Here is a 13,458-nt window from a genome sequence, read left to right as displayed (position 1 = left end):
TTGTAATCGCTTTCTTTTTGAGTAAATTGGAAATGCACTGACATAATGTCGTAATTGTTGCACAATTCACCCCAAGCGGGCATATTACGCACTATAACGATCGGCGCGAATTAACTGAACGAATCTTGAATCGAAACGATAATCAAATAAAAATGTATTACTCTACCTTAAATAAAACAACTGATTAATATTTGAATAATTAAAACGGAATCACTGCAACAAAATTCAAGTTAATTGGTTGACACAATTTCGAGATATAGCCGTAATTGTAGGAGGAAGTCGACTTGCGAACAAAGATTTGCCCTTCTTTTTCATACATAAGGGATCGCCACCGCATATGATCCCATTGTACACCATCTGTAAGCTTCTACGCCTTCTAGATAAAGTTACTGTGATTAAAACCAGCAAGCAAAATGGAATCTCGAGCGAATGTTGAAATGGTATGGAGAAAGGTTTGGAAAAGATTCTGGTACTACGACTGGGATATGGGATCGGGATTGGTCAAGAAATGGAGAAGAGTGATGAAACAAGTCCCGAAAAATTATTCACCACCATCCTCGTACCCGCACCCCGCGACGAATCCTCAGCTGATAACTTACGCGGACTGCGAGGCATTTTTCGAATCTGTAACCAGAGGCTCCAGGGAGGATTTGATTAAAACTCTCAACATCCACGGACCGAAAGTGACTACCGAATTGTCAAAATCGTACAACGAACATGGGCAGACCCCTCTTCTGGTGGCCATCCGCCGAGGAAACTTGGACATGGTTAAATTCTTGGTCGGCAAACTGGGCGTTCCTATCGAGCAAATTGGACGAATGGTGTCGAATGGGGTTGAATACCTGGACGTCCCAGCACTGTACGCGGCCATCGTTTGCGGAGAGTTGGACATTGCCGCCTATCTCCTTTCCATGGAATTTGAATCGGATCAACAAACCGCCCAAATGATCGAATCCATCGTCTCAAGTCCCAACGGCCGACAGGAAAAGATCAACATTCTGGAACTGATGGGTGCAGTCAATTTTTACTTTTACGAAACGCATCCAGCCCCGCAAAACGGCCTCATGTACTGGAGGGCAGCCACGCATCTTCGCCAGTCGACGGTCGATGGTGAACCGGACCTAATACCTAAAAAGATTCTTCCATCGGACGCTTATGGCTCGGCTTTCGGCTTGACTTCCGAGTTTACCACATTAGAACAACTGGAGCAGCTGTCTAGACTCGAGCTCTTCACCCAAGCAATTTTGGTCAGCCAGCGAGTCCTGGACATGGTCCGTCCTGGTGTCCATATCTTCAATCTCACCTTCTTGTCCCAATGGGCTTCGATGTGTTCCTTCCGCCAAGGGCAGAGCGGCCGCGCCATCCACATACTGACGCTCGTTCTGCAGCAATCACAATCACTTGAGTGGAAGGGATTAAAGACGAGTCGAATCATCAACTGGGCCCTGGACATCATGAAGTCAAGCATCACCAATCTGCAAGAGAATCCGGAACAAGACGAGTTTCCGTTTGCTAGTGTGATGGCCACCTTCGATTTTGCCACTCAGTACATGGCGCATCTGCAAGAAAATCCCCGACAACAAAAGATTGACCCGAGCACTCGACTCGGTCTGGCAAGTTTCATCGTGGGATTGATTTATTGGGCCCACCAGCTGGTGCCGCAATGGAGTGTCGTGGATCGTCAACAGTTCCAGCGCAGCCTGTCCCTTTTCATAGCCAAAGATCACCGATGGGGAAACGCCAATCAGAATCTTCTCCACACGATTTGCCATCTGGAGAGTACGAGTCACACGTTCGCTGAAATTCACGATTTGATGGACAGAGACAGCGACTCTGTGACTAGCGAAGACATGGGCAGCAGCGACCTGGATGAAACAAGCGACTTGAATCATGGCGAATTTGAAAACAACAGCGACACGGTGAACGATCTGCTGGACAGCAATGACGACATGAATGATGACCCTGCCGGCGGGAGCCAATTTGACTTTGACATCATTTGTGCGTTGAAGGATGAAGATAGCTTCAGTGATTACAGTGACGACTATAACGTGAGCGGATGTTCGTCGTGTGGGCACGGAAACGACGAAGTGATGTCTGCGGACGAAAGTGACGACGAGGACTTTGAACTGATTCGAGATTTTCGTGACGAAGACGACGAAAGCGACGATGATCCAGACGAGGATTTCCAGCTGTCTGTGACCGAGTGGATCCTTCGACTCGGAGCCGATCCTAACGCGGCCGACTCGCACGGAGCAACTCCTCTCCACTTGGTGGCCTTGAATCGTGGCAGCGCTGCTCAAGGTCGGCTGCTGCTGGAATACGGGGCTCACATAGACCAGACGGACAACACAAGTACGACCCCCTTGATGCTCTTCCAGGAATGGCCAGACCAAATAATCGACCGTGATGAGGATAACGAGCTTAACCTCCATTTGCTCATCAGAGACGCTCTGCCACTGCCTCTGAGCTGCTTGGCTGCACGAGTCTTACGCCAAAGTGGAGTTCCATTCGACGATGCAGAGAAGGTTCCACCCACTCTACAAACCTTCATTCAGCGACATTAATAAGATATTTCCGATGGAAGATGAAATTTCATGTGTTTGGTTCTTTTGTTTTACTTTTGATACTTGTCGTCACTGTTCTGTCAGTTGATTTCAATAAATTTCATTTAAAAACAAAAATATTGTTTCGCCTATTCATTTGTTTGATTGTTTAAGGGCTTTTTTTGCCAAGTACCAAGTTGATTGTAGGTTGTAGGACCAATAAGATGTTGAGCTAAAGCAAGCAAGGTTCAAATTCGCTGCTTCTTCGCTAGTGTCACGACGACCTAAGGCTCCTTCATCATTACCGTACATCCAAAAGTGTATAAAGTTCGCCTAAAAATAAAATTAGAAAATTAGACTGAATCCGAGAAAAAAAAACGAGTAAATTGTAAACTTACCTTTACTAGTAAGGCAGACTGTGTGCACACCACCGGCAACTACACCCATTATAAAGTTATAACCGTAGCCTTTATTCTCTGAATATTTGATCAACAGCAATCATCGTAATCAATGATTATTGTTCGAAATACACTTTTTACTACGATCCGCCGATTAAATCTTTTAATCAACTTCAAAAGGCTGCTGAGAATAACTACACCCGAGTCCATGCGACTCAGTAGGCCTACTATAATTTCATTTATTTCTTTTACACGTCACTTAGTGAAAACATTTTGTTTCTATAAACCGTCACGCTTTTTTAATAGAAGATACCTTTTAAAAATTTCATTATTTGATTGAATCGCCAATAAGTTAATAATCGTCAAGAGCTGGTTCTAAAATTGATAGAATTTCAGTTATAAGACGTCTACTGAGAATTTGATCCGACGCTAAAGCAGATGAAGAAAACAAATTATCTCGAAGAACGAAGCACGCCAATTACAAGATTTACGGTAAGTTATAAGACGAAAACCTCGACGAAAACCTATTACCGCTCGTCAAAAAAATTTTAATCCGCGGAAAGATGACATGGAATGTGGAACTTTCTGAAGTAGTTTACGACCCTCTGGCTATGAAAAGTAGGGGATGGGAAGGGGTAGGGGCTGGGAACCATTCGGCAACAGGGAGATAGCGAGCTGATGGGCCGTTATTTCAGTAGGCCATGAAATAAATATAAGTGATCAACTGATGAAACTGATGACGCCACCTACCAAGAGCCTACTGATATTTAATAAAGAAATTATTTGCAACAACTTTATTGAAACAGTCGTCTCCGTCTCAAAAAATTCCTGAGTATTTAATCAAGATAACCTAATTGGGAATTAATAGGGCTAGCTATGTTGAATTTATAAACGTACTAGCATAGTCCATTTTCCCGGATAAATTTAATGTTTCATTTGGTTTTGAATGTCGTTTTCCCTTCTTGAATTCAGTCCTTACGGACTCATCTTCTAAAATTAAATAATCTCGAAATAAATATGACGCTTGCTGCAATTCTCGCTGTATATGGTTATTTATTTGATGATGTATGGGAGAAAGTGCTTATAGGTATTAATTATGTGTCGATCGTGTCGATTTGTGACGGTAGCAGTCAATCAGCAATTTCATTTTGCCTGGATGGAAGATGGACAGACGGGAGTTCGGGACAAGGATTTGCTGACCACGTCCAACCGCGTACAAAGGCAAAATCGGACACTACGACAGCATCATGACATGTCGTGTTATCGGTCGACAAACCATCTTCCTTCGAGACGGGTTTGCCAGACAAGCCTGACGAGACCTGGAACTGTAATCCACTGGAGTCGATGTGATCGTTCGCAACGAGTTCAAAACTATGCGTTGAATATATACCATATAAGCTAAATACTCATGTGATAGACCACGATTTAATCTGTTCTTTATTTGCTGCTAGGTTTCTGTATCACTCGCCGATTCTTCTCTCTCAACACGACCCTCTTTCTTTTGTTTGTCATGTCCACAAAAAGAAGTGATTTAAAGAGGAAATGGCTAAGTAACATATCACTTAGAAATCATTGAGTCGTTTTCATGACAAGTCCTCGAACGAACATCTTCATCGTATCTTCCGGTATCTTCCTAAAAAAATCCAAACCACTTCCAAATGTCATTTCCACTTCCAATTCCGACTGGATCTATAGATCCGCAGTGGTTGATGTTGGTCAGGAATATGACCAAGATAAATTCAATACAAAAAACCTGGATTTCACCAAAGACCGAAGAAAGAAAAAAATTCGAAAGTGTGGTGCGGTTGACGAAAAAGGTCGTCTAGGCTCGAAATCAAAGAAGAAGAAGAGTCCAAAAAGGTTATTATTTAGTCCCACCATTGTGTCAAATAGGGAAACGTGTGTTCGAATGGAGAGAAGAGCTCGCGGTTGGGGCATGGGAGATGACGTCAAAGCGAACGGGAGATCAGAGCCTGGTGTAATAAGGATAATACTTTAAAACATGGGGGGGGGGGGGGGGGGTTGAGGCTACATGGCAGCGAAATAGTTTAAAATTTATTAAAATAGGAAAAAGTGAAGAGCGGCAAGCCCTAGGCCTCTATGATGTTCGCCGAATGAATGACGCGAGACTTATTGACATTATGTATTTCACTTTCAAGACAGCTGTTACCCTCTCCGTCACCAAGGAGGGTCTGGAACTCCCCAATGATGATGAAGAAACCTTGGAAGAAACCAAGAAACGCGAGAGCGACAAGGCCAAATTCGACGCTTTAGCCTGGTGAATGAAAGGCTCAAAGTGCCTACGGCGTACGGCGTGATAGTTTTTTTTTTTAAATTTATTTTTTAACTAGATTTGTTTAATTTATCAATTTTGTGGATAGTAGTAGTTTAATTTTAAAAAAAAAAAATTCGTTCGGTACCGTTTTACATACATGATTATTTTATGCAAGCACGAAAGGGAACCATGGAGGGAGGGGGAATAGAACCCGGAAACCACCGGAGGAGACAAGAGACTTAATAACTAACTACAATGCGTGCCATAACCATTAAACCATGGTTGCACATACTATATTGATTGGAAGTTCAATTTAAACATGAATAAATCATTAAACAATATTTTATATAAATGTTATTTTGCTTCATATTACCCTTGAATTTACAAATTTATTATTCAAATCCATCCACAATCATATGAATGCATAAAGTTAGCAATTCTACCGCTAGATGTCTAATGTTTTCTCTCTTGGACAGCAACCATGGCAACTCAGCGAGGATGAGTATGAGTAGGGAAATACTGTTCCAATTCAATAAAAATTTTAAAAAATGAAAATTATGACGATAATATTTAAAGTTCAATCTCATATCATATCTATATACGCATGGTATTTCCGTTCGACGCTTTAGCCTGGTGATTTGGTGAATGAAAGGCTCAAAGTGCCTACGGCGTACGGCGTGATAGTTTTTTTTTAAATTTATTTTTTAACTAGATTTGTTTAATTTATCAATTTTGTCGATAGTATTAGTTTAATTTAAAAAAAAATTTCGTTCGGTACCGTTTTACATACATGATTATTTTATGCAAGCACGAAAGGGAACCATGGAGGGAGGGGGAATAGAACCCGGAAACCACCGGAGGAGACAAGAGACTTAATAATTAACTACACTGCGTGCCATAACCATTAAACCATGGTTGCACATTCTATTATGATTGGAAGTTCATAAAACCCAAACAAATCATTAAATAATCACAAATTTTTAATCCGCGTGAAAAATCAAATCCACTAAATTAGCTGAAAATTTTTAGAAATTTAATTAAAAGGACTAATAAGGTTTAAAAAAATGTTGAACTAGTTCAGCCTCGGTAGACTCACGATCCGCTTGCCCGGCCCATGTCCGGATAATGTCCGTCACAACTTCACATTATCTCCACGTATAAACGTATTGTGCTACGGGGCTGTACAATTAATCCTAATTTTTGACTATTTATGCTTTTACTGAATCGCTTTATCATGTTGATCCCTTATAAATAAATGAATTTGGATTATCATTTTGATATACAATAGTGCTGGTTATTCGAAGAAATGAAATGTGGGAGAATTCCTGTAAATACCATGTATAACGGTACTAATGGACTACGGTACTATGCCCATGATATACGATACAATACGGTATACGATACTAATGGACGGTATCAATGTGGGGAATCCCATGATCCTTCCGACAGGAATATTCGTAGCTCAAAGACCGGTGAAATATTAATTTGGATATTTGGGAATTAGTGAAAGCAATGAGGAACAAGTATTTTTGCAGATGAAGACTGAAATTGAAGATTGGTTATAAAATAGGTCAGGGGTACAGTAAAACTTTTTTTGAAACCTTTCCGTTCAGTCTACTTTGCAGTTTCGTAAAGGTGATGCTGGTGATCAAATAAGATTGCTCCTATATTGCGCCGGTCCCTATTCACGATAATGCAGCCCCGCACCCATTAAACTAACTTCATTGGAGGGCTTGTCGAGGAAGATGTCTTTGGGTAGAATCGTTTCATCTGACCTTTAAAGTTAAAAAATTAAGCACACATACTGTTCTCCACTTCTACAATGTCAATTCCCAACTAGACAAAGTGAAAGATATTTAAATTTCTATTATCGATAAAGTGAAGCGCAAAGTGAACGACGTATACTGCTGAGCGGGCTGAGTTGTACAAGTAATGACATTGGCACTCAAACTCAACTAATGATCAAGTTAATAAAACGAGCTATCTTTATACTAAATTTTCTCACAGTTTCTGACGAAATATTAGACAGAATTTTTTTACATAAGTATCGATTCGTTTTGGGATATTGAACCGTTTAGTGATTAACTGTGGAGGGATAATGAATGACGCAGGTTCTCTGTAAACATGCGACGGAGATTGTTTCGATTTGACAAATTAGTTTCAATAACATTAGTATGCATTAGGATTTGGTAACCAGCTTTGTGACTGAGCGGCTTATAGGCCTTTTACCAACACACGATCTTTCGAATTTGCGGTCGGGAACGCAATAGCCTATTTTTTTATACGATTGTAACATAGAAAAGTGACTATGATTATCTATTTCTGATTTCGACTTTTTAATGATCGGCGCGTTCTTATTCGATCGATTCTTTTGATGGTCGAAGGAAGAACGGCCTTCCTTGGCTCGGTTGGCGACACCCTTAATTTCTGTGAATCAGACCATCCACAACCAAGCTTATTATAATCGTGTCTTCGCTGGCGCTGGCTGAGACTGTGGTAAGTCCTGTAAAAACTTAAGGACTGTGGTCAAAGCTTTACTCTGGTAAGTCACTGGGATAATTTCCGTAAGTTTTGGTGCGCACCGGCAACAAAAGGAAAAAGAGGGAATAAATCCGGCAAGGGACAGAGAACGAACAACGATGAACAACGACGAACAGAGAACAAAAAAAAAGGGGTCGTGTTCAGAGAGATGAATCGGCGAGTGATACAGAAACCCAGAGATTCAATTGTGGTTTATCACAGTGGCCGAAGCCGAGAGCTTCGGCATGATTGCAATGTAATTGTTAACTCCCGAGAAGAAGATATGTGCATTGAAATCACCCCGACGAGACTGGGACATCAAGACGGGCAGAGTTTCTGCGTTGACGGTGCCGCCCTCCGTCCGCGCTGGCTTACCCCAAACTCGGGCCCAAACTGAGAGCAACCAAAGAAGATTCGAGTCCTTGATGTCAGCAGTCATTACCAATCGACCGTTTGTTGTTCGAACGAATCATCATCCCGTCAGAAAGGTTGGAGCGTTTCCGCGCCCAACCCTTACATCCTTTTGAGCAATCTAAAAATATGACAAACATAAAAAATCATAAATAACCGACAAAATAAATGCTTCCGGAAATTTGGGTGACACTCAGTACGTAGAGGTTATACTATATATACGGGAATTCTGTGGCCGCGAGTTTATTTTCGAGGAGTTTACCGAATCCGTGTCCGGGTGCTTAAACTCGTAGACGCCCGTAGACGCCCATGTTGCATGTTGGTCCAAGTGGAAACGGACAAAAAAATGGGGGGGGGGGGCAGGTAATGATCGATCTGTTTAATACTAACTGGTGGTTTCTTAGTCAAGACCTCCAGGTGGTATGTCCATTCGAGAATGCGAGACAGCAGGCAATGATAGCGGTTCTCTGGCAGCCGGTCAAATTTAGGGTTTAAGGAGGCACAACGCCGGCAAGCCGCTGCGAATTCTATCGAATGCCAGTCGATTTCTCGTTTCAGTCTCTATTGTTTCAAATAAAAAAAATAATAATCATAGAAAAATAAGGCATTTCAACTTAACGACAACCAGTGACAAAAAGTGTGTGAAACACCGAAACACGGACAGCTCTCAAAATATCAATTTCTAACGAATGGATACCCAACAAAGCTGGGTTGATGGCATCGTAATCACTAATCATAAGGCCGCGATTGAGGAAAATCAGTTTGAACGGAAACTGTTATATGTGCAAGAGAAAATATGGAGATGGCTATTCTTTTTGGGACATCATGTTCCGCACTTGTCAACACACAAATTCAAGATGTGCGGTTGTAATATGTCTTTGGTTAACTGCCTTGAACCTAATTCAAGGCCCTGGAAGAAAAATAAATAGTTTAATTTTGAAGATTCCTGTCTGAAAAAGAATCCATGAAGGACAATGCATCCCTTTTGTGTGTAACATACTTAACCATATTTCTGCAATCTTATTTGTTGTGCGAAAAAAAAAGACCATACTCAACGATACCGTACCCTATACCATGATCATCAGCAAGCGTCGGTTCGATGGACAAGAACAGTAATTTTCAACAGCCAATTTTCATCAAAAAACATACTTTAATGAAACTACACTTGTGGCAGAGAAGGCATATAAAATTACATGAAAAAATACAACATAATTTCCATATTGCCAGACTTTGCGCTAGCATTAACAGCTAGGCATTCAGAAACAATGGGGTGGACAAGGCAGTTTAAGCGTATAAATAGATTTTGATTACTTGAGTGATTTCAGCAAGGAACTACGGAAACCGTGTTTTCCATTTCGTTCTGCTCTACATTTTTATCAACTATTGCAAACCCGTTTTTGGGTGTCATTAAGCCCCACAAAATAGCAATAATTTCCAAAATGTATTTAAATGGTTGCAAGACAAATCCTAGGATGAATAGAAGTAGGAGTTTGCCTATCCCAACGTGCTTGGCACTGTAGGTGTAGGATCTGAACGTTCCGTACAGGTTCATGTAGATGATAACGCCTCCAACGAAGCATCCGCAGAGATCTACAAACTATTAATAGAAATTAATTGGGTGAGAAAGCCATTGATGTGCTCGAGTGTAAAATTACACGACTAATCTGAATTGGGAACAATGGTTGAAGAAACACATTTAAAGTGGACAACGGTGCCGTCGCTGTTGCATATACGCAGCAACCAAGAAGAATTCGAAACCTAAAATTTCATTATAAGTAGATTGTCAAAATGATATATTAAATTTAAAAATTAAAATTTGGCTATTTACCTTAAAGGAATTTCTGACGAGTGAACAACAAGTAAAAGTCCTTGTAGCCATCGTTTTCTTTGTCGCAGGAAATCCTTAATAGTGAAAGGCGATTTCTCCCACATGTCACCTTCGATGAAACCAAACGAGTAGCCCTTGCTGGCTGCCATGAGTCCGAAGTAAGCGTCCTCTGCCACCGAGCCTCTTGGTCCATGATCGAAGCTTACATCTCTCTCAGCTCCCACCTTTAAACAATATATAATGAATACTATTTAGAACAATAAAATGTATCAGTTAACTTACATTCGATATGACATACGATCCTTTCCATCCCATAATTGGCATGTGCATCACCTTTAATTGAAATTGCAATTTTCCCATATCATCGGCGACACGAATTGAATCACACAAAGTTAACATCAAGTTGACGACCTATGAAAGATTATCATAAATTAAGAAAAATTTACTTTACAATTGTTTTCATTACCTCGTCATTATTGTATGTTATCACGCCTTGACCAAAATGATGTTTCCCCTCGCAAATGAAATTTACAATCCCTTTGATACAACCGCTCGTAAGTAGGGTCTCTTCGTCAAGATGTACGATCCAATCTTCATCATTCAAATTGTTGACCTACATTTTCGTCGCACACAGAAAATGAATCTGTGGTATTTTGTATGTACGTTTAGCAACGCAACTAACCTCTTTTTCCAGACAATATTGAAGTGCCCTTGATTTATACAAAGCTCCAGATTTGGTGGCATAATCTTCCGGAACAACTAGTTCACGTACTTTTTTGCTAGTGACCAAGGATATTGATTTGTCTGTCACAACTTCAAATGTAAAGTGCTCAAGACCAGTTTCCTCACAAATGTTTCGGTTCTTCAAAATATTATTGCGTACCAATTGGGGGAAATCTCCTTTAGTAACCACACGAAAGCAAACAAAAGGAACACTGATGTGGTCGCGCCTTGAGAAAATCTATAATATTTTAAATTTTAGTAGACAGTTCATATTCAAAATAACAATAAAAACAATAATTTTTCTAGTCACCTTTGTTTTTGGTTGATCAGGAAATGCATTAAAAAGCACAAGACCCAAAAAGTTGAATAAAGCCAAGGGTAGGCACAACAGTGTCAAGAACCTAGTAACATAGAGAACTGCAGCTAGAAAAAATCCATACTGTTCCCATGAGCTCAAAGTTTCTTCTGTTTCAAAGGCGATTGAATTATTTTCTCCCAGTCCACCACCCAGACTTATCACCAAAATAATTGTTCCAGTTAAGGCAGCACAGTGAATTAGATGAAAAACTTCTCGTTTTACAGCACTCGTCATCATCTAGAGATATGAAAAAAGATTGATTAAATAGAACATGAATTTAGGAACATGCACAACATTTCTGAAGTAACCTGATAAGACAGTTTGACTAGATTATTTTAAGCATAACAGAGTCTCTTTTCTAGTTGTTTCGAGTATCATTAGTTGTTTCAACTAATACATGAATTTAAATTTAAAATAACTAGAAGTTTTGTAGGAAGATGTGTTTTGGACTTACAGAAACATTCCTCATCTTTACTGTTATTGGCAATCCACAATTGGCCAAAGTTCTAAAAAAAAGACGTCTATAGCTGAAAGAAGTTTTTCATTCACTCGTTCAGTCTCTTAAAGACAACTTCGGAAAAGCTGGTTTTCTGGCTTTTAGCTCGTTCTATAATGGTCATGAGCCGTGAGCAGAGCAGATAAAAACGAGGGAAAACTTATCAGGTATTATAGAGATGCAAACTGAAAAGAGTGTCATAAAACAATTAAGCTACGTTTGTTTTCCCTCCTCCTATTTTTCTTATAGTTGACTGCTACGAATTCCAGCGTTGCATTTTACAACTTCAAGATTTACGAGACTCACGAAAACCAGAGGAGAGCAGGAGACAGGAGAAGAGAAGTGGTGAACACGGAAAGCAGAAAACTCTCATTTCTCAAGTCTTAAGAGTAAGACCCATTTTAATTCCTTAAATATGTATAATTCCCTAAAAACTTTGGAACACGCACAAGATTTCTGAAGTTAGGCCTACTTGATATTTTACCAGACACGACACAAATCAATTTTACATCACTTCTAGTGGATTTAATTATTATAAATATGAAACGTTTTTAAAATTTATTAGAGACCTTGTAGAAAGATGTGTTGAACTTATCTTTTCTTATAATGTTATTGGCAAACCAAAATTAGTCAACTCAAAAAGAAACGACGGCTGTAAGAAATTTGTCATTCACATAGATTCTTAAAGACAACTTCCGGTACCGCGAAAAGATAACAGAACGGGGGATTATTCTTATCAGGTTTATGATTAGGTGGTAAAAGTGTGACAAAATGATTAAGCTACGTTTGTTTTCCCTACTATTTTCCTGATAGTTGACTGATACAAATTCCAGCGTTGATGTAGTAGTACGAAAAGGTTCAAATTTGAATATTCCCCAGAATTTAATTCACACTTAAGTCAGAATTTTACAAAAGATGGAGTAGCTAACTGAGTATTTTTTCTACATTCCAAATCATCGTTCGATAAAATCTTCCTCTGAAAGAAATTAGGGATTTAACTAATAACATCAACTGTTAATAACGAGGAATAAACGGGAAGCGGAAGAAGCCAGCAAGTCTAAGATCATTTGAATTTTGAGCAACGTGACAAAATGAAAGTTTTATTTTTAATGTATTATTTGTATTTGACTGCCTTTAGCTTTAAGGCTTTAAAGATCTTAATCGTATTATATAGTAAGGCTCCTTTAATTTTTCGCTACGGTTATAGATACTTCCGTTTGTTTTTTTAATGTCAACGATTGTCTAGCCAATTTAATCGACTGCCCTTCACAAGTCGGTGGATTTTGTCAAAAAAGTCTTATTTCTTATAATTATAATTACAAAATCAATAAGTTATTTACTTATTTTTAGTACTGTAATGAGAATTATAGATGACCAATTACCTTTGGCTTTGGCGAGGGGTTCACCACTGAGGTCTTGAGTGTACGAATATTTGCGTATTTCGCGTAATTTTTGCGTACTTTTGGCAGGGTGTACGAAAATTTTTTTGTGGTGAACCCCTTGGGCTTTGGGGCAGACTGGCAGTGCAGACTGCAGTCTGCAGAGGGGAACCTATCCTTGGGTGCCGCCCCCAAAACATTTTGAAATAACTTGATAATGACTAAACACGATCTACCGGGAAGTGACAACACTTCCAAAGGTCTAGGGGAACTAAATTAAATAAATAAAAATAAAAAAAAAATCCCCTTTTCCCTTGGGAAAGCTCCAATTTAAATGGTTCAGCAACCTTCGCGTCATATAGGGCCGAAACAAAAAAGCGGTTTTCAATTCCCAAATACGAAGAACTATATGACGCGAAAAATTTGAAAATGAAGACTTCTGTTGAGCTTGCAAAGTTCATCATTTCAGAGTTTTTCGCGTCTTCCTAGCTCTACCCGTTCTTTAGTTATTCCCCTTTAAAGTACCC

At 39.7% G+C, this 13,458-nt stretch overlaps 1 protein-coding gene across 2 annotated transcripts; it reads right to left on the bottom strand.

The window, feature by feature from the left end:
- Positions 1-9,277: 9,277 nt before the first annotated feature.
- LOC124328487 (beta-1,4-mannosyltransferase egh-like) lies at positions 9,278-13,203 on the bottom strand. Of its 2 annotated transcripts, none has more exons than XM_046787276.1 (8): positions 12,935-13,203; positions 11,009-11,293; positions 10,658-10,936; positions 10,442-10,588; positions 10,258-10,386; positions 9,976-10,199; positions 9,803-9,905; positions 9,278-9,744 (listed from the first exon to the last, which is right to left on the bottom strand). In XM_046787276.1, exons 2-8 carry the CDS (start codon positions 11,291-11,293, stop codon positions 9,469-9,471), a joined length of 1,443 nt encoding a protein of 480 aa, XP_046643232.1. In that variant the 5' UTR covers positions 12,935-13,203; the 3' UTR covers positions 9,278-9,468. The 2 variants fall into 2 exon arrangements, with proteins under 2 accessions (XP_046643232.1, XP_046643223.1); XM_046787267.1 differs by lacking the exon at positions 12,935-13,203 and adding an exon at positions 11,511-11,828.
- Positions 13,204-13,458: the final 255 nt, after the last annotated feature.

Source organism: Daphnia pulicaria, chromosome 1, assembly GCF_021234035.1.
Source record: "Daphnia pulicaria isolate SC F1-1A chromosome 1, SC_F0-13Bv2, whole genome shotgun sequence".
NCBI classification, from domain to species: domain Eukaryota; kingdom Metazoa; phylum Arthropoda; class Branchiopoda; order Diplostraca; family Daphniidae; genus Daphnia; species Daphnia pulicaria.
The sequence above is the reverse complement of the archived record's forward strand: the minus strand, read 5'-3'. Positions and strand labels throughout refer to the sequence as shown.